The 21,798-nt window shown below is 39.5% G+C and overlaps 1 protein-coding gene and 1 pseudogene across 1 annotated transcript; one reads left to right on the forward strand and one right to left on the reverse strand.

Annotated features, from left to right (window-relative positions):
* Window positions 1–7,704: 7,704 nt before the first annotated feature.
* On the reverse strand, window positions 7,705–8,112 carry LOC102873203 (annotated as a pseudogene).
* Window positions 8,113–12,364: 4,252 nt separating this feature from the next.
* CCNB1 (cyclin B1) lies at window positions 12,365–21,798 on the forward strand. Its single transcript, XM_006900026.1, has 9 exons — window positions 12,365–12,385; window positions 13,133–13,303; window positions 13,397–13,549; window positions 16,679–16,861; window positions 18,567–18,725; window positions 19,896–20,132; window positions 20,398–20,538; window positions 21,400–21,510; window positions 21,691–21,798. Exons 1-9 carry the CDS (start codon window positions 12,365–12,367, stop codon window positions 21,796–21,798), a joined length of 1,284 nt encoding a protein of 427 aa, XP_006900088.1.

Below are 21,798 nucleotides of genomic sequence, written 5' to 3' on the forward strand. Positions count from 1 at the left end.
AGAAATAAAGAATAACCTATAAGGGAAAGCAAGTAAGATTAAGTGACAATTTCTCAGCAGAAACCATGTGAGCAAGAAGACAGTGGAATGACATATATAGAAACCTCAAAGAACATAATTGTCAACTAAGAATATTGTATTCAGCAAAACTGCCCATCAGATATAAAGGAGAGATCAAGATATTCCCAGAAAAACAGAACTAAGGGAGTTTGTAAAAACAAGACCAGCATTGCAAGAAACACTGAGAGACATCCTTCTTAACAGAGGTACCACAGAAAGCAGGCTGGCCCAAAGTAACTAGTAATAGCACCAAAAAAGAGCTCAACAAAATGATAACAATAAAACCTTAGCTCTCAATAATCACACTGAATGTGAATGGCCTAAATGTACCAATGAAGAGAGTAGCATACTGGATTAAAAAAAACCCAAATCCATCAATATGCTGTCTACAAGACACACACATGAAAGGTGAAGATAAAGCAAGACTAAAAATAAAAGAGTGGGGAAAAATATACCAAGTAAATGGCAACCAGAATTTCAATGCAAAAACCATCAAAAAGGCCAAAGAAGGTCACTAAGTAATGCTTAAAAAGTCAAGGGGAGTGGGGAAGGGTCAATAGAATAAGAGGGCATAACAAGAAAAATATCGTATGCACCAAATGATAGAGCTGCAAAATACATAAAACAAATATCAACAAAACTGAAAAAGGAAATAGACAACACCACTACAGTAGTTGGAGACTTCAATACACGACTCTCAAGAAAAGAGATCAGAAAGAAACTCAACAAAGACGCCAAAGAATAAACCATGCAATAAACCAACTCAATTTCATAAATATTTATAGGCTAATGCACCCCAAAAAAGCATAGTATACCTTCTTCTCCAACATGCATGGAATGTCCTCCAGAATAGACCACATTATAGGTTTCAAGGCAAGCCTCAATAAATTCAAAAACAAAAAGAATACAAAGCATTTTCTCAGACCACAATGCTGCAAAATTAGAAATCAATAACAAGAGGATAAATGAGGGGAAAAAACCATACATTTGGAGGTTGAACAACACCTTGCTTGTATATGAGTGAGCATTAGAAGAAATAAAATATGAAATTAAAGTTTTTTGAAAAAATTGACAATGAAAATACAACTTACCAAAGCCTCTGGGAAACAGCCAAAGCAGGAAACAGGTCAATTTAAAGCAATAAGCAAACACATCAAAAGGCAGGAAAAAATGTCCATCAAATCTCTAACACAACATCTCCAACAAATTGAAAAAGAACAGCAAAAAATCCCAACACCTTCCAAAAAAATGGAATGATAAAAATTTGGGCAAAAAGAAATGAAATAGAAAGAAAAAACCAATTGAAACCATCAACAAAACCAGTTTGTTCTTCAAAAAGGTCCATAAAATCAACAAATCACTAGCAAAACTATCAAAAAAAGAAGGAAAAGACACAAATAATCTGAATAAGAGATGAAATTGGCAATATCACAATGGAAACTAAAATAGAAAGGTTAACAGTGGAATATTATGGAAAAAAACTATACTCAAACAAATATGAAAACCTAGAGGAAATAGATAAATACTTAGAAATTCACAAACTACCTAAACTGACACAAATCAAAATTGAACACCTGAACAGATCAATTGCAAAAGAAGGAATTGAAAAGGCAATAAAACAACTTCCAACAACAACAACAACAACAAAAAATCCCTGGGCCAGATGGTTTTATAAGCGAATTTTATCAAACATTCAGAGGAGAACTGTCACCAATTCTACATAAACTATTTTAGAAAATTGAAAAAGAAGGAATTCTCCCAGACCCATTCTATGAATCAAACATATCCTTGATACCAAAGTCAGGTAAAGACATCATCAAAATAGAAAACTATAGGCCAATATCCCTCATGAACATTGTGGTGGTGGTGGTGGTGGTGGTAAGTGCCATCGAGTCACCCAGGACTCATAGTGACCCTATGAACAAAAGTCCTGGACACCTCCTGTATAACTTTCATCCTTTCTCCAGGTTCATAGGGTTTCCAGAGGCAAGCTATTGTGGAAGTGGATGCCACTCCTGCTTCCAACCTTCTTTAATTGGGAAGCTTCACCAAACACTGTCCATAGATGCAAAAATCCTGAATAAAATACTGGCCAACAGAATCCAACAATACATTAAAAAAAAAATTCACCATAACCAAGTGGGATTCATAACCGGTATGCACGGATGGTTCAACATAAGAAAAACAATCAGAGCTCTGGAGGCCTAGTGGCAAGAAGCTGCACTGCAATTCGAGAGGTGAGCAGTTCAAATCCACCAGATGCTCAGCTGGAGAAGGAAGGACAGTCTCCTCTTGTACCAGTCAGAATCAACTTGATGGTACACACATAGTCATACACACTAATAAAAATAAAATTAAAAAAAGAAAATCAGTATAATTCATCATATTAACAAAGCAAATAACAAGAACCACATGATCCTATCAGTTCATACAGAGAAGGCCTTTGACAAAATCCAACACCCTTTCCTGATTAAAACACTCAACAAAATTGGAATAGAAAGGAATTTTCTCAACATAGTAAAAACTATATATGCAAACCCGAGAGCCAACATTGTTCTCAATGGAGAGAGAATAAAGACATTCCCTGTGAGAACAGGATCTAGGCAAGGCTGCCCACTATCACATCTCCTTTTCAATATTGTATTGGAAGTCTTAGCAGTAGCAGTAAGACAAGAGAAGGAAATAAGAGGTAACCAAATTTGCAAAGAGGAGGTAAAATTATCTCTATATGCAGTGATATGTTAGTATACTTAGAAAGCCCTAAAGACTCAGCAAGAAAACTACTGGACTTAGTTGACCAATTCAGCAAAGTGGCAGGATACAAGATCAACACATAAAAATAAATTGGATTTCTCTACAGTGGAAAGAGAATACAGAGCAGGAGCTAAGAAAAACAATACCCATCACAATAGCTAATCACTTGGGACTAAATCTAACCAGAAACACAAAGGATCTATTCGAAGAAAATCACAAAAATTACTACAAGAAACAAAAAGAGACCTGGAGAAATGGAAGAATATTCCTTGCTCATGGATAGGAAGACTCAACATTGTGAAAATGACAATATTAGCAAAAACTATTTACACGTTCAATGCAATCCCAATACAAAGACCAATTCCCTTCTTCAACAAAATGGAAAAGACAATCTCCAATTTCATTTGGAATGGTAAGAGACCCCAAATAAGCAAAGCACTCCTTAAAAAGAGAAACAATGTAGGAGGCATCTCACTCCCTGATTTCAAATCCTACTACACTGTTGTGGTGGTCAAGACAGTGTGGAACTGGTACAATGACAGACACATAGGTCAATGGAATAGAATTGAGAACCCCAACATCAGTCCCTCTACCTAGGGTCAACTGATTTTTGAAAAGGAGATGATAAATCAGTTAAGTGGGGAAATGGCAACTTTTTACCAATGGTTTTGGAAAGCCACCTGTAGAAAACTCAAGCAATACCCTCACCTCACATCATACACAAAAGCCAAATCAAAGTGGATCAAGGACCTAGGACTAAAACCAAGGACTATAAACTTCATTAGAAAAAAGCCTGGAAGAACCCTAGAAGCCCTAATCCACAACATGAACAGTCTTCCAAGCATCCTGCAAAATCTACAGCCAGGAGAGGATAAAATAGATGAATGGGACCTTCTAAGAATCAAATCTCTATGCACATTCAAAATCTTCTCCAACAGGGTGAAAAGGAAAGCCACAGATTGGGAAAAAATATTTGGTAATGATATATCTGATAAGGGACTTATAGGTAGAATTTATAAAATGCTTGAGCACCACAACAAGATAAAGAATGCAACTGAAAAATGGGCACAGGATATGAACAGACATTTCACCAAAGAAGACATTCAGCTGACAAACACAAGAAGAAATGTTCAAAATCCCTAGCTCTAAGACAGATGTAAATTAAAACAACTATGAGATAGCATCTCACCCCAGTAACAATAGCAAAATTCAACAAAGCAGCAAACAACAAATGCTGGTTAGGTTGTTGAGAAACTGGAACCCTTATTCACCATTGGTGGGAGCATAAAATGGTGCAACCACTATGGAAGGCAGTATGGCACTTTCTCAAAAAGTTGGAAATAGAAATACCATTTGACCCAGCAATTACACTACTGGGAATACAGTCTAAAGAAAACAGAACTGCCACCCAAGCATGCACACCTATGTTTATTGCTGCTTTGTTCACAATAGCAAAGAACTGGAAACAAGCCAAGTGTATATCAACAAACAAATGGCTAGAGAAATTAATATTCACAAACAAGAAAGATAATATTCACAAAACTAATAAACTAATATTCATATTAGAGAAACATAATATTCATGATGGTATATTATGCAGCACTGAAAAATAAAGAACTCATGAAATATTATACAAAGTGGGTGACCATAAGGACATAAGAGCAAAGAGTTAGAAACAACCAAGTATCCATCAACAAATGAATGGCTAGAGAAACTAATATTCACAATATAGAAACATAATATTCACATTGGAGAAACATAATATTCACAATTAATATTATGCAGCACTGAAAAATAAAGAACTCATGAAATATACAAAATGTATGACCATGAGGACATTATGCTGAGTGAAATATCTTAGTCACAAAAGGACAAATACTAAATAATGTCACTGTTATAAAACAGGACTGGCATGCATGGGGGTTGGAAGAAACTAAGAAAAGAGGTGATGAATGATGCACATGGCATTGAAACAGAAGGAGAGAACTGTATAAAAGGAATATATGATTAGATATTATTGGCATGATATGAGTCCAGAATAGTAGTGGACTGGGGTGGGGGACAACTTTATAATAGTGAAAGAATTTTTTTTACAAAGAGAAAAGTGAACTAGAGGTAGAGGTGTAGGGAGGGAAATGTGCAACAGTGAATGAATGGAAATCCAAGTTCTCTATAAAATTTCATTAAAATATCAATTTAAAAAAAGATAAGTATATAGTTGAGGAAACTAGATTTCTAAAAAACTAAATTTTCTCTAGTCTCACTTTGAGAAAGGAAACGAGCAAGGACTCAAAATCTGTCAACTGAATATCTACAGGAAATTCAGAGAGGAAGCAGGAAGAATGCTGAAGCACTGAAGAAATTATAAGTAATGCTACAAATCAAGATATGTATAAATTATTGAATAGCTGCACAATCAAGAGAGGGTAAATGGAACCTTCTAAAGATTAAATCCCTGTGTACATAAAAAATCTTTTCACCCTATTTGGTGAAAAGAAAACTTAATGACTGGGGAAAAAATATTTGGCAATGCCATCTCCAACAAGGGTCTCATAACAAGTTTACTGAATACTACAGGGTGTCCACAAAGAAAAGATTGATAATCCAGTTACAAAATAGGCAGGAGACGTGGAAAGACTTTACACAGAGGAAGATATTTGGATGGCCAACACACACATGAAGAAATTCTCAAAATCACTGACTATCGGTAGTATTAGTGTTGATTGTGGGTCCAAGTAAAATCAAATTGTTGACAATTTCAATTTTTTCTTCATCTATTTCAGCTGTCATCTGTTGTTGTTAAGTACCGTCGAATCGCTTGCAACTCATAGCAACCCTATGTACAGTAGCTCTGAACTTTACTTTATCCTGAGCCAACCTCATCATCTCCAACACACCTACCCCCTTAACCCCAGTCACTGAATCATTCCATCTCATAGAGGGTCTTCCTCTCCTGCTCTGTCCCTCCACCCTCTCAAGAATGCTGTTCCTCTCCAAGGACTGGTCCTCCTTGAAACATGCCCAAAGTATGTCAGATGAAGCCTCCAAGAAGCAGACTGGTTTCACCTTCTCCAGGATGAACCTGATAGTTCACCTAGCAGTCCATGGTGTCACTTCCAATTCTTGGTGACTCTCCATCAATCTTCCAAAGATGTAAATCTTACATATTTATTGTTATTGTTAAAGACCACCGAGTTGACTCCTTGAATTTATAAATAGCAGATCAAACCTTGCTTCACCTTACAGTCGATTGATTTATAATCGCTGCCATGCTCAAGCTGATGGTTGCAGTCACAGTTTCAACCCATCTTGTTTCATTTCTCCCTCTTCTATGCTCACTCTCTGCTTTTCCAAACATGACATCATTTATCCAAGGACTAGTGTATTATATAACATGTCCAAAGTATGTAAGACAAAATTTCACCATCCTTGTCCTAAGAAGGACCCTGGTTGCACTTCCTCCAAGGCACACTTGTTCTTTTGGCAGTTCATTGTTTATTTTACTCTTCACCAGCACCACATTTCAAAGGCATCAATTCAGTCTTCCTTATTCATTGTCCATCTTTGACATGCATATGAAGCAAAGGAAAATACCACTATTTGGGATAGATGCACATTAGTGGAGGAAATTCAACCAAGGTGCTCCTTAGGGGCAAAGGTAATGAATCTTTATTTCACGTGCTTTGGGCTTGTTATCAGGAAAGGCCAGTTCTTGGGAAAACATCATGCTGGAAAAGAGAGGAAAATCCTCAGTAAGATAGACATAGCAATTTAACAATGGGCTTGAGCATGTCTGAGATCATGAAAATGGAGTGGGATAGGATATCGCTCGCTCTCTCTGAAACTATATCCCAATGTTAGTCAATTCTCTTACCAATCTTATAAAACAAAGTAGACATGTCTCATAAAATTTCCAAGGGTGTAAATTTTCTGTGAAGCAGACTTTCACATCTTCTGAGTTCTCTCTCTCATTATACATATGTTATGTGCCATGGAATTACCTGTGACTCATAGAGACGCTATGCACATTAGCTCTGAAACCTGTCCTATCCTTAGCCTATACATATGAAGAGCAATGAAGTCAGTCTGGAAACTAAAGTGCACCTTGTCCAGGCCAAGGCTTTGCAATTACTTGCTGTGCATAGAAAAGTGAACAATGACTAGGAATGATAGGGGAATTGATGCCTTTGAGCTGTGGTGCTAAAGAAGATTATTGAATATACCATGGACTGTTAGAAGAACAAAGAGGTTTGTCTTAGAGCGGGTGCTCTTTGGAAGCGAGGCTTCTGAAGCTCCATCTGACAGACTTTGGGCATCTTGCAAGGAGAGACCAGTCCTTGGAGAGGATCATTATACTGGGGAGGGTGGAGGTACAGCACAAGAGAGGAAGATCCTTGATGAGATGGATTGATTTAGTGACTGGGGTAATGGAGGTAGGTGTGTCAGAGACAATAAATTTAGTACAGGATAGAGCAGAGTTTAGGGATGTTGTACATAGCGTCACTATGAGTTACAAGTAACTTGACAGCACATAGCAACAACAATATTTTTTCAGAGAAAGAAAGATTGAGAAAATTCTAAAGCTAATGGAGTAAATGTTAAAAATAGTTGAATATGGGTAAACGATAAAATTAGTGTTAATTCTTATTCTTATGTTTGAGAAATTTCTAAGTTTGAAATTATCTCCAAGTAAAATCAAGGTAATTAACTTTGGCAAACAATTTGCCTTACTGAGATGTAAAAAAAAACAAAAACAAAAACAAAAAAAACTGGCATTATTCTTTTTTTTTTTTTCAGTTCAATGAAAGAGACTTTATTGAGGGCCCAGGGTCATGGGGCTCAGAAGAAGGCCACCTGCAAGAGGCAAGGGAGCCGGGGAAGAGGGGGCTCTTATTTGACCTTCTTCTTGGGGCGCAGGTTGTTGGTATGCCCACACTTCTTCTTGTGGCAATTGACAGCATGGGGATGCAGGCGAGCATAACACTTGCGGCAGATCATCTTGTCGCAGTTGTATTTCTGGGCGAGCTGGCGCAAGGAAGGCTCAATAATGCCACCACAGAGACGCAGCACCAGATGCAGGGTGGACTCTTTCTGGATGTTGTAGTCTGAGAGTGTACGGCCATCCTCTAGTTGTTTGCCTGCAAATATCAGACGCTGCTGGTCAGGAGGGATGCCCTCCTTGTCTTGGATTTTGGCTTTGACATTCTCGATGGTGTCACTGGGCTCGACCTCAAGAGTGATGGTCTTGCCAGTCAGGGTCTTCACAAAGATCTGCATCATTGCGTCTGCCACTCGGCCGCCTCGCTGTCGGCATTATTCTTAAGAGATAATAGTTTGATTCTTTTTGCACTAAATCATCAAGAAGCCAAAATAAAGGGAATAGATGTTAAAGTAAAAGAGCTGAACAGAAGACTTCAAGGACAGCTTCAGAAGACAAACCAAATAATTATAACAAAATATTCATAGACTATGCACAGCCATGTTTATTGCTGCTTTATTCACATTGACAATGAGTTGGGACCAACCCAAGTGCCCATCAACAAATGAATGGATAGAGAAACTGTGGTATATTCACACAATGGAATACTGTGCTGCACTGAAAAACAAGAAACTCATGAAATACTATATAAAATAGGTGAGCCTGGAGGACATTATGCTGAGTGTAATTATCTCAGTCACAAAAGGACAAATACTGCATAGTGCCACTGTTATAAAACAGCACTGACATGGCGGTCGGGGGAAACTAAGAAAAGAGGGGATAAATAATGTACACTGCTTTGAAACAAATGAGGGAGAGAACTGTTTAAAAGGGATATATGATTAGGTATTATTTGCATAACAAGAGTCCAGAATAAGAGCTGCATAGTAAAGTGTACTGGGGGAGGATGGTATAACAATGAAAGATTTTTTTTTTTTCTTTTCAAAAAGAAAAACTAACTTGCAGGGGCGGGGGAAAGATGTGGGCAGTGAGGAAAACGTGCAACAATGAATGAACGGAAATCCAAGTTCTCTATAAACTTTCATCAAAACTCAATAAAAAATGTTGGAGAATAAAAAAGGGAAGAACTCCATCAGCATTTCTCAAAGTGAAAGAACTGAAAAACAAATCCAAGACTAGAGTTGCAATACTTAAAAGATACTATGGAAAAAACCTTGAATGAACCAAGAAGCAACAAAAGATGAAGGGAGCGCACAGAACCATTGTACCAAAAAGAACTGGAAACACTGAAATATTTCAGGAAATACCATGTGATCAAGATCCAATGTTAAGGAAGGAAGAAGTGCAAGCTGCAATGAAGGTACTGACAAAAAAATAAGGCTTCAGGAGTTGATGGGACACCAACTGACATGTTTCAAATGACAGATGCAGCCCTGGACGTGCTCACCAGATTGTTGTTGTTAAGTGCAGTCGAGTCACAGGCGACTCATAGCGACCCTAAGAAGGAGAGTCCTCGACGCTTGGGTGCCTTTCATCCTCTCTCCAGGTTCATAGGGTTTCCAGAGGCAAGCTATTATGGAAGTGGATGCCACTCCTCCTTCCACGCTTGTTTAATGGGGGAGCTCCACCCCACTCTCAGTCTGCATTGGATAGCCAACCATTAACGCATTTAGACACATCCGTGTCACAGTGTTCAGCCTCACAGCAACCACAAGTGACCTTGGGATGGCAACTTGTACACCAGGGCTATAGGACCTAGAGGAATGTCTGAACAAAAACAATGAAAAACTGGCCTGAGGGTTGCAGGCCCTCGGGCCCTTTTGGGCTTGAAGCCGCTGCTGCCTTCAACCCAAGGCCAAGCGTGGCTTCCCTGGCTCCTGGAGGCAGAGTCGCCTTTCTCCAGAGACCACCACAACACAACACAACTCCCACGTATTATGCTGGGGAAATCTGGAAGGCAGCTGTCTGGCTGAATGACTGAAAGTTTACAGAGACTTAAGATTTCCATTCATTCATTGTTTCACTTTTCTCCCTGACCACCTCCCGCCCCCAGTTTGCTCTTCTCTTAGAAAAGTAAAAGAAAAATTATTTCATTGTTATACAGTCCCTCCCCCCAAGTCCATTCCACTGTGTAGACTTCATTCTGGACTCCTGTCATGACAATAATACCTAATCATATATCCCTTTTAAACAGTTAGAGAACTCATCTAGTTCAATGCAGTATACATTATTTATCCCCTCTCCGATGTCAGTCCCATTTTACAAGTTTCACTACGCAATACTTGTCCTTTTGTGACTGAGATACTTCACTCAGCATAATGTCCTACAGTTCACCCATTTTGTATAATATTTCATGAGTTCCTTATTTTTCAATGCAGCATAGTATTCCATTGTGTGAATACACCAGATGTTCCCTATCCATTCGTTTGTTGATGGGCACTTGGGTTATTTCCAATTCTTTGCTATTGTGACCAAAACAGCAATAAACATGGGTGTGTATATATCTGCTTGGGTAGCGGTTATGGTTTCTTTAGGATATATTCCCAGTAGTGGAATTGCTGGGTCAAATGGTATTTCTATTGGCAACTTTTTGAGGAAGTGCCATACAGTCTTCCATAGTGGTTGCACCATTTTACACTCCCACCAACAGTGAATAAGGGTTCCAGTTTCTCTGCAACCTTGCCAGCACTTGTTGTTTGCTATTCTTACTGGGGTGAGATGATATCTCTTAGTTGTTTAGGTTTTCCTTTTCTTTTGTGGTTGTGGAAGTCCTTCAAGACTACCTTCTTGGCTTTTCATGCTTTTGCTTTGGCTTCAGTTTTGGGAGGGAAAGCAGGGCTTCCTTCTTCGGTTTCCTAGTCATCTTCATACAAAGAGTTAAAGGATAGTTTTTCGGTTGCTTCCTATGCACCTAGAAGGGAGTGCTGGCAGCTTAGTGGTAAGGAATTGCACTGCCAATTCAAAAGCACACTGTTCATATCAACCAGCTGCTTTGCCAAGAAAGATAGGCAGTCTGCTCCCTTGTGTTTTGTTGTTGTTTTTATGTGCCATTGAGTCACCTGTGACTCATAGCGATCCCATGTACAACAGCCCTAAACCCTGCTCTATCTGTGCCAATCTCACTTTCTCCGACACACCTACCCTAGTCACTGAATCAAACCATCTCATTGAGGGTCTTCCTCTCCTGCTATGTCCCTCCACCCTCCCAAGCATGATTTCCCTCTCCAAGGACTGGTCCCTCCTTGCAACATGTCCCAAGTAGGTCAAACGAAGTTTCAGAATCCTTGCCTCCAAGGAGCAGCCTGGTTTAACCCTCTCCAGGATGAACTTGTTTGTTCTCTTAGCAGGCCATGGTATATTCAATACTCTCATCCAGTACCAAAGTTCAACTCAAAGATATCAGTGCGCTGCCTTCTATCCTCCCTAGTCATTGTCCAGCTCTCTGATGCATAGCAAGTGATTGCAAAGACCATGGCCTGTGTCAGGTGTACCTTAGTCTCCAGAGTGGCACCATTGCTCTTCAGTATTCTGGAGAGTCCCTAACAGCAGACTTTCCCATCGCAATACGTCTTTTTGATTCCTGGCTGCTGGTGCCAAAAGTGTTGACTGTAGAGCCAAGCAAACTAAAGCTGTTAACAATTTCAATCTCTTCATCATCTATCATGATACTGTCAAACAGCCCTTGTATTTTATTGCCTCTGAAAACCCGCTAAAGTGTCAGCTATGGCTGGGTTCCGCCTAGAAGGTACACAACAACAACATGCACCTGCAAGTTGGACAATAAAGGAGGAATACCAAAGAAAAATATCTTTGAACTGTAGTGTTGACCGAGAGTATTGACTATCCCACGCACTGCCAAAAGAATAAACATTTCCTTGAAGGGATAGTAACCTGAGTGCTTCTTAGCTGCAAGGATGGCGAAACCTCATTTTACTTACTTTTGGCTTCTCAGGAGTGCTAGTCCTTGGAAGACAGAAGGTTCCTCAAGGAGATGGAGTGACACAGTGACTGTAACAGAGGGCTAGAGCATGTCAGATATGTGATGGTGGTGCAGTTCATGAAGTGGTTATAGGTAATAGTCGCCTAAAAGAAACCTAACAAGAAGAATAACTGCTACATGACAGTGCATATATATGAATAAGGCTACAGTTTCCTTTCACACTTCTAACACTTCACTGTCACTTTTCAAGGACCACGGATCCCACTCCTTGCCTAAACCTGCTAAGTTAAACCGCAGTCACTCAGCTTTCCAAATGGATGAAGCCGAAGCTCACAGGGCGCAGGACCAAGCTGCATCACGTGAGGTGCTGGTGCGAAGCCACAGGGAGGCAGTCCGCTCTGGCTCCGCCCCCTCCCCCGAACGTCCTCGCGTGATCGCCTTGGAAACGCATTCTCGGAGAACGAGCAGTAGCCAATGAGAAGGGAGAGAGTGCAACAAACAAGCCAATAAGGAGAGAGCCGTGCGGGGTTTAAATCCGAGGCAGAGCGGCTGCTCCCGGCGGCGTGCTGGGGTCCAGGAACGGCTGTTTGTTGTTTTGGGTTTCCCGGCTTCTCTGGGGCTTCCCTAATTCACGTCTTCCCTGTGAGTTGCTGCCTGGTAAAGAAGAAGCCATGGCACTGCGAGTCACCAGGGTGAGTTGCTGCAAATCGAAAACAGATGTGACCTTCCTCGCTGCGTGCTCTCACCCTCTTTCACCGGACCCCCACGGGTAGAGATTAGGACTGAGGATTGTGGGCAGGTGGGGGAAAGGGTGTCGCCGAGTGAACATGGAGAGGCATTCCTTGCGTGATGAGGGGTTTTGGGCGAGGAAGGGAATGTGATGAGAGAGGCGAGAGCAAAACTCAAAAAGGCCTAAGATGCATTTTGGCAGGAAGGGAGAGGACTCATGGGAATGCTTTTTTAAAAGAGATGTGCTAAGGACCCCAGGGTTAGCCCGTACTAACCTTGTAACCTCCATACTGGGAAAAAAGTGCCAGCATTTAGAGGTCTTCGTTAATTTCAGGTGTGATTTCGTGGTATTTTAGAACTGCTGGGCCTTTACTGAAATCCTTAATAAGAAAAATGACTTGTCTCCAAGGGGGTTCTGCTTTCCCCTCCGAGCCCACTTTCAGGCAGCTTGCCTCCTGCGAATCAGCCTTGTCCCCACCTTAATTAACCTTTTTTAAAAAATACTAGTTTATTTGCAAAATTAGTTTCCCTCACCGCGAATCAGCCTTGTCCCCACCTTAATTAACCTTTTTTAAAAAATACTAGTTTATTTGCAAAATTAGTTTCCCTCACCGCTTTCCCCCCACCATCACATTGTACAACTCCATGATTAATTAACCTTTGACTTGCTCCAGCCTGGCTAAATTCTAATGTTGTCTTGCTTCTTGCAGAACATGAAAATTAATTCTGAAAATAAAGCAGAGGTCAACATGGCAGGCGCCAAGCGGGTACCTGTGGCCCTTGCCAAGCCATTGAAGCCTGGCTTGAGGCCAAGAGTCGCGCTTAGAGACATTGGTAACAAAGTCAGTGAACAGCCACAGCCCAAAATGGCTCTGAAAAAGGTACCCTATCTTCCTGACCTACTTTCTCTTTTAAAAGAGTCCACCTGTGGTGTTTCATGGAGAAGCATTTCAGTCTCTTTCTTCCATCCACAGGAAGCAAAAACTTCAGCTGCTGGAAAATTTATTGTAAAAAAATTATCAAAACCTCTGGAAAAGGCCTCATTGCCTGAGCCTGAACCTGAGCCACAGCCAGAGGAGAAACCTGAGGTTGTTAAAGAGGAAAAGCTGTCTCCTGAGCCTATTTTGGTAAGCTCATTCTTAATCCTGCTTTACAGTCCTTGGATTGTTTGTTTCCTCACATTTCACTCATAGGTGGGGCAGCATTTATATAGTGTGTAGAGCAGTGCCAGGTTTACATGCATTAGCTTACATAAACCACCACTACACTGTGAAGTAGTTAACTTTTTTAGGTAATGGCTTATAGAAGTTACTTGTGTATTTTCCAGAGCCACACAGCTAATAAGTGGCACAAAATAGGATTCAAAAATCTGTTTTTAATAACAAAACTTCTACCCTGTGACCATTCTTCTACATGTGCCATTAAATGACCTTAATTACTTTCGTGTTTGTTACTATCACCACTACTCATTTTACCCTTAACAGGAACTTGGTATTTTCTAAGACATGACAGTCTTTCCCTCCCTTCCTCATCCCTTGGTACCACTGATAAATTTTGATCTCTATACTTTTGCCTATTCTACATGCCGAATTGGATCAACAGGCACAAGAGGTGATTGCCCCTCCTTCTCCAGCAGAGCATCTGATGGATTTGAACCGTGCACTTTCCGGATTGCAGTGCAGCTTCTTACCACTAGGCCACCAGGGCTTCCTTCATATGACCTTTGTTTGTTCTTATACTGACCCTCTTTGTTAATGGTATTAATTAATTAGTAGCTGCTTGTAAGATGACCAGGAAAGAGAAGTGATCTCTAAGGAAGAAAAATGAATGATCTATATCATTTTACTAAAGGAAATGACAGACTTGGTGATGTAATTAAGGAAGCATCTATCCCGCTTCAATTTTAAGTGGCTTGAAGAGAAGGAATGACATATTGACTATAACAGTGGGCTTGAGGATGACAAGAGATTGTGAGAACAGTGCAAGATGAACAACATTTTAATAATCTGTTGTTCATAGGGTTGCTATGAATCAAATCATTTTGATTCACTGCACCTAACAATAATAGCTAATATGGCTACTTAAACTAATAGGGTCTCTGATGGCCTAGTGGTAAGACACTGTGCTGATATCCCAGAGGCACCTTTTGAGTCCTCCAGGTGCTCCACGAAGAAAGATGGGCAAGTCCCCTTCCATGTGATTAACAGCGTCTGAAAACCTGCTGGAGGGTCAGCTGTGGGTCATTTCTGACTGGACAGCAAACAACTAATTAGTATGTAACATTAGAGTAAATGTAAAGCTTCAGAAATAAAATGTAGCACTTTAGGGAGAGTGAGTAAGAAGATTATTAACACTTGACCTAAAAAAATTTTATTAGGTTTATAAACACAAATACCTGCCTGAAGGAAAGCTGTGCTTGCTCAGAGTGCCATGAACTGGATTCTGAGACTCTTAATTTTTAATATTCAGTTAATTGGGAAATGGATTTTAATTGAGGCTATTGCTTCAGTAATTGATCTTTGTATATATCACATGAAATGGGTTTCTGGTAGTCTTTAACATGGGCATGCATGCATGCATACCAGAGATTTCCGTAAAAGTCTCATTCTTGGCTGTGCCCATCTCCCTTGATAAAAAAATGTTTTCCCAACCCTCTCCTGATATTTGGGAACGACCTATGGGAGAACCTGGTAGATTTGAACTGTGTACCTTTGTATAGGTAGTGCAGTTCTTTACCACTGAGCAACCAGAGTTCCCTTTCCCAACCTTTTTTTTTTTTATCTTGGTTTGCTTATAAAATTCACATACATTGTGTTTCACACTGTTGTTCATTCAAGTTATGTTTCATACAACCCTTCCCGTACATTATGATTTCTAAAATTAATCATCATTGGACTATGCCCATCCTTACCCAGTCTTTTCAGGTCTTTGATGATCTTTCTCATTTCCTTACCCTCTCCCTTCCTTCACCCAACAAATTGTGCAACCCTATGATTTAGCCCCTACCCATCTTCACCCCTCTGCTCCCACCACTTCATTCCTTGGATCCCTATACATGTTTTTCTAGTTTTCCTTCTCTTTTTACAATAATGGTCTTGTAAGTACCAACCATCTTTTATATAGCTGTTAACTTTTATCCTTCACTAAAGCTTAAAAATTGACCCCTGATCCTTTTTTTAAACTTTATTCCTAAGGAGCTCTAGTGGTAAGGAATTGGACTGCCAATCAAAAGATAAGTGATTCAAATCACAAGTTGCTCCAGGGGAGCAAGATGCCCTCCTGTTGGCATTTACTCCTGTAGGATTTACTGCCTCTAAAAACCCACTGAAGGAAGGTCAGCAATGGGTCATTTCCAATTCAACAGCACACAATAACAACCCTTATTCCTAGAACCATTCTCATTATTTGCTTATCTTTTTCCAAGTTTGAAACTTATTGACAACTCTGTAAAGCCTTTGCTTAGCACAGAGATAGTCTTGAAGAACATGGTCAATAAATACTTGATTATTGGAAAGTGAAGGAAAATGCCTCATTATAGGTCAGTTAGTCCTTGGTCAGGACAGAGCTTGTTTTCAAAATATTGAGAAATAACCATTTTGTGTTCAAAGAATATTTTGAAAGAAAAGTATATATATACCAAAGACTGACTTGTTGGTCATGTCAAGTTGACATGTAGACATATCTAAATAGATCATGACTTCTCAGTTTCTTTTGTAGATAGAGCTAAAATATAGATTTGTTGTGTTTTACCATTTGGCAGCTAAGTTCTGCCAACTTCAAAGTAATTCATTTAATCTAACAGTTTAAAAGAAATCTGTATCTATTCAGCAGATGAGTTCTTGAGTCTTGTCTTCATTCCAAAAATATATTTTGTACCCTGAACAAAGAGTAAACCTGTAAAACATTACATCGCTTGGGTGAGCTTGGAAGACATTAAACTGAGTGAAATATCTGTCACACAAGGACAAATAGTGCATAACACTACTTTTATAAAATAGGACTAACGTGGGGGTTAGGGGGTAATAGAAATAGAGTGGATGGATAATGAACATTGGAACAGATGAAGGGGAAACTCTGAAAGGAATATATGATTGGGTATATGTATGACAATCTGGAACAAGAGGTGATGGCAAAGTGCAGGAGGAAGGGAGGAAAATGTGCAACAGTGAATGAATCAGAACAAATATATTGTGTGAAAACAAAAAAAAAAAATTAAAAACAAACTTAAATATCTCGTGTATTCCTCTTTCTTCAAGGTGGATACTCCTTCTCCAAGCCCAATGGAAACCTCTGGATGTGCCCCTGCAGAAGAAGACCTGTGTCAGGCTTTCTCTGATGTAATTCTTGCAGTGAATGATGTGGATGCCGGTGATGGAGCTGATCCAAACCTTTGTAGTGAATATGTGAAAGATATTTATACTTACTTGAGGCAACTTGAGGTCAGTGCTATCTAGTTTTGTTTATTTCTTAAATGGCATCCAGCTTAATTAAATATACTTAATCCTAATGACTTAGAATCATTCAAGCAGGACATGGGCAACATTTCTAAACAATAGATTACACAGTTTCTCCTTTATGGAATATCGAAGATAAAAGCTGGCTAGCCAGCCAATGAATTCTTTACTTACTCCTTTAAACAGTGAAAGTTTAAAAATATTGGGGAGGGGGAAATGGTAGATACCACTGTTCTTTCTAAAGTAATACCTTGCCACTGGAAAGTTTAGATTTAATGGTACATGTATATCTATCAGAGTTAAGGGGATGGCAAGTACTAAACTCTGCACCCAAGGAGTATAACAGCAGCAGAAAGTAGACAAGGATAAGAAGTAGTGAAAACTGTAACCATGCCTAACTGAAGGCATTTTGTGCCAACGTGGCTAATATAGGTGTAACTGACAGAGAATTGTTCTTTGTGTTCAAGAGAAGTATGGTAAAAAGCTAGAAGTGATGTTTCATTTTCTTCCATTTCATCACTTCTGAAACTTACTTCAGTGGCATTTTACCCTTCCTCCTAAATGACATACAAACATACTGCATGCTGATTACATAAACTGTATCAGAACAATTCAGATGTATTGTCAAAACAGGACCAACTTAGAACTGATCCTTCATTGGGTTTTTGAAGGCTTTAAGTCACATGGAAGAAAATTGCCCATCTTTCTCCTCAGTGCTTCTAGTGAATTCAGACTGTCAGAGAGGCACCACTTTGACTTACCAGTAACAACTTGCCACCACCATTCCCTTACGTTGTATTTATTTGGGGTTTTGGTTTTTAAATAAGGTTATACTGTAGTATATCAGTATTCTCATTTCTCTTCTAGTTGTTCTTTTTCACTGTCCCCTTTCCATTTTCTTTGCTTTAAAGTAAGTAATGATCATTTGATCCCATTTTAAAAAAAATGACAAGGCAGCCCAAGTACTCACAGATGATATGTGCTCTAGTTACTTAGCTAAAAGGTGACCTCTGGATAGATTTGGTTAAAAATTTAGACGATCCATGTGCAGTTCAAATCCACCAGATGTTCTGCTGGAAAAGAAGGGGCAACTTCCTCCTGTACCAGTCAGATCCAGTTTGATGGCACACACACACACAAAATAATAAAATTAAATATAAAATTAAAAAAGAAAAAATTTAGACGATCTCAAGACAGTACTATCAGAGAGTTCTTTGATCTTAATTGGTCAAGTAATTCTGGACTCTGATCCTAATTTCTGCTGTGTATGTGTCCATCGCCCTGATTTGATCTAGTATGCTAACAGGCACTGTCTAGGTTATTTTGTCTTGGAGTAAATACTATGATTCATGTAGTCAGTCTTGTGGACTAGTTTCCCTGCTGCTTGTTTTTAATGGACTCTTTTCTTAATGTCACTGTCTCTTTGGGCATCTGTTCTTTACAAGAATATACTTCCTTGCTTGGGTTTTATTCTTTTCGCTTTGAGTTTCTTTTCTCCCTTGCCACATTTACTGCCTTGGTGTTTGCTTTATTCCTCATGATGGAGTTGTGCCTAGTAATTATATGAATAACTGAGTTAAAACTATCTTTCAGATTCTAACTGCTCAGTTTGTACTTTGATAAACTGCCATTTGTGGACAGACGTTTCCCAGAGTCTGACGTCTAAAGATAACCAACATTTCTTTTGTAGGAAGAGCAAGCAATCAGACCAAAATACCTCGTGGGTCAAGAAGTCACTGGCAACATGAGAGCCATCCTGATTGACTGGCTGGTTCAGGTTCAGATGAAATTCCGGTTGCTTCAGGAAACCATGTACATGACTGTGTCCATCATTGATCGATTCATGCAGGTATGCTTAACTCAGCTAGGGTCCAGGGTTATCAAATCCTTTTCAACTACTAGTGGCAAGAAGTTTCACTGCAATCCCAAAAGCATGCAGTTTGAATCCACTCCTCCGCAGGAGAGGGATGAGCATTCGCCTCTCATGTGATTTACTGCCTCTGAAAACCTCCTTGAGGGTCAGCTGTGCGTTGGTTCCAACTCTTCACACACAACAGTACTAACTTCTAACTGATGATGTAACAAGCATTGGACTGGTTTGGTTCAAAACCACACCAGGGTTTCTTAAGGAAAACAGTAAGGCAGTCTGCTCCTGTAAAGTTGACAGCCTCAGAAACCTTATGGGACATTTTTACTGTTCTGCAGAATCACTGAGTCAGAATCTACTTGACAACAGTGAGTGGTGTTGAGCACTGAGTAGAATGACTTTTCTCTTTTTTAAAAATAACTTACTTGGTTTGCTTACAAAGTTTGTACACATTGTGTCTCATATAGTCATTCTGATTCGTTATATTTTATAAAATCAGTCATCACGGAACTATGTCCACTGCCCTGTGTTTCCAGATCCTCACCGGATCTTTCCCACTTTCTTTACCCACCCACCCTCCATCCATCAACGTGTGCAATGCTGTGATTTCCCCCTGCCCATCGTCATTTCTCTGTCCTGCCCTCCCCCCTCTTTGGATCCTCATACACATTTACTAGTTATCTTTCTGTTTCCAAATAATGGTTTTATACAGTATTTGTCTTTAAGGGACTAAGTTAGTTCGCTTAGCCTAATGCTCTCCTGTCCCTCCCAAGTTAGGTAGTGGTTTTCTAAATCATTGTTCCTGAGTGCTATGTAGTATTCCATTGTGGAATGCACCATAGTTTCTTAATCCATTCAATAATGGTTTGACATTTGGGCTGTTTCCATGTACTTATGACAGTAACACTGTTATGAACATTGTTCATAGTTTGATGTTTGTGCTTTGACAGAGCAAACACTTCTTCATCTCAGCTTGGTAAAAATTGTGTTGTAACACATCTTTTAATGTTGGTTGTTGGCAGAAAAAAATGTCTTTGTGGTGGTGGCTGATTATGATGAACTGAGGTTTTGCTATGGAAGTATTCTGTGTCTGGATTATTCCCCCACCCCGCCAAATACATCTTATTCATCTGATTGTAATTCTTCTTCTAGAATAATTGTGTACCTAAGAAGATGCTACAGCTTGTTGGTGTCACTGCCATGTTTATTGCAAGCAAATATGAAGAAATGTACCCTCCAGAAATAAATGACTTTGCATTTGTGACTGACCATACTTACACAAAACACCAGATCAGACAGATGGAAATGAAGATTCTAAGAGCTCTAAACTTTAGTCTGGGCCGTCCTCTGCCTCTGCACTTCCTTCGCAGAGCATCCAAGATTGGAGAGGTAAACATCCCTTGTGAAAACCTTAAAATACGGTACCACGGGGAAGTAATGCTACTCACCCATGTTTGTTCTGCATACATGAGTGTGTTCTGAGAAGGGAATAAAGATGTTCTTTATTTCCAGTTAGGCTGCATGCTAATAATTAAGTCCTTCCATGAGTTTTCATAAAAATATTTGGACTTAGAAATGTGGACATACAGATAGAAATACAAATCAGTGCCACTGAGACTCTGAAAGCAGCATAGTGACTTAGATTTTGTTACAGGTTGATGTTGAGCAACATACTTTGGCCAAGTACCTGATGGAACTAACTATGCTGGACTATGATATGGTGCACTTTCCTCCTTCTGAAATTGCAGCAGGAGCTTTTTGCTTAGCTCTGAAAATTCTTGATAATGGTGAATGGGTAAGCGTTAATTTCGTTATTGTGAAACCTAAATTTCCCTAAACTATACGTTTTCTAAATAACAGTGTTTAGCTGAATATAGAATTTTATTTCATTTGCAGAATAATCTTAAATACAGAATTACTGTGAAGGAATTTTTACGAATGATAATTTTGTAAAGTCTTCTAGGTAGATCTTTCTGTTTCAGTATGTAATGGATAGGGAACTCTGCTCCAAACCAAAGGTGGGCAATTCAGATCTACCACCTGCTCTATGGGGAAAAATGGTCAGTCTCCACCCATGTGATTTACAGCCTCTAGAGCATCAGCTAAGAATTACTTCCAACTTGACAGCAGCAATAAGTTTGAGCTTTTGAGTTTGTTTGAAGCTCTCTAGGGGAGCTGCAAACCCAAAGACCACACCTCTGCTGGTTCAAGCCTACCAGTGAGTCCACGGGAGAAAGGTGGGCCGTTCCTTCCATGTTCCTTCCATGATTTACAACCTGGAAAACCAGTGGAGGGTCAGCTGTGACAGATTCCAAGAGAGAGAACTGGTTGAGAAAGGCAGAGCAGCCTCTAGTCCATTTTACAGATAAACTCAAGTGATGAAATGATTTGTTAAAAGTGTATTCAAATTCTTGCATTGACTTAACAAAGTCTGCCTCAACAATCTTAAGCTTTAAGTTGTTCAAGTCTGCAATTTTCTCAGCTTGTGTACATGTGTGAGTATATAATAGGTTTAAACACAGGATTCTATCTAAGAAGGAAAGAAGGGGCCTTAAATTTTGTCAGTCATTACATACTCTTCCCTCCTCCTTGATTAACAGAAAATATGAAGACCATTGTTGATGAGCATTATTAACACTAATATTTGTTGTCTTAGACACCAACTCTACAACATTACCTGTTATACACTGAAGAATCCCTTTTAACTGTTATGCAGCACCTGGCCAAGAATGTAGTCCTGGTAAATCGGGGGCTTACAAAGCACATGGTAAGTGAGTCTGGGTACTGTAAAATGTGATAGGAGAGCAAGAAGTAGGGAAAGGGAAGAAAAAAATACTCATCCTTGTCTTTTAAGAAGCTAGAGTTTTAAATGGATGCTTGTACTTTGGGCTCATGGGATGTTCACATGTTTTCCTTCATTAATTACCTTGCTTTTTTTTCCCCCCAGACAATAAAGAACAAGTACGCAACACCTAAACATGCTAAAATTAGTACTCTAGCACTGCTGAATTCTGCACTCGTTCAAGATCTAGCCAAGGCTGTGGCAAAGGTGTAG

This window comes from Elephantulus edwardii, unplaced genomic scaffold, assembly GCF_000299155.1.
Source record: "Elephantulus edwardii isolate Elephantulus edwardi_28Jun2011 unplaced genomic scaffold, EleEdw1.0 scaffold00271, whole genome shotgun sequence".
NCBI classification, from domain to species: Eukaryota; Metazoa; Chordata; class Mammalia; order Macroscelidea; family Macroscelididae; genus Elephantulus; species Elephantulus edwardii.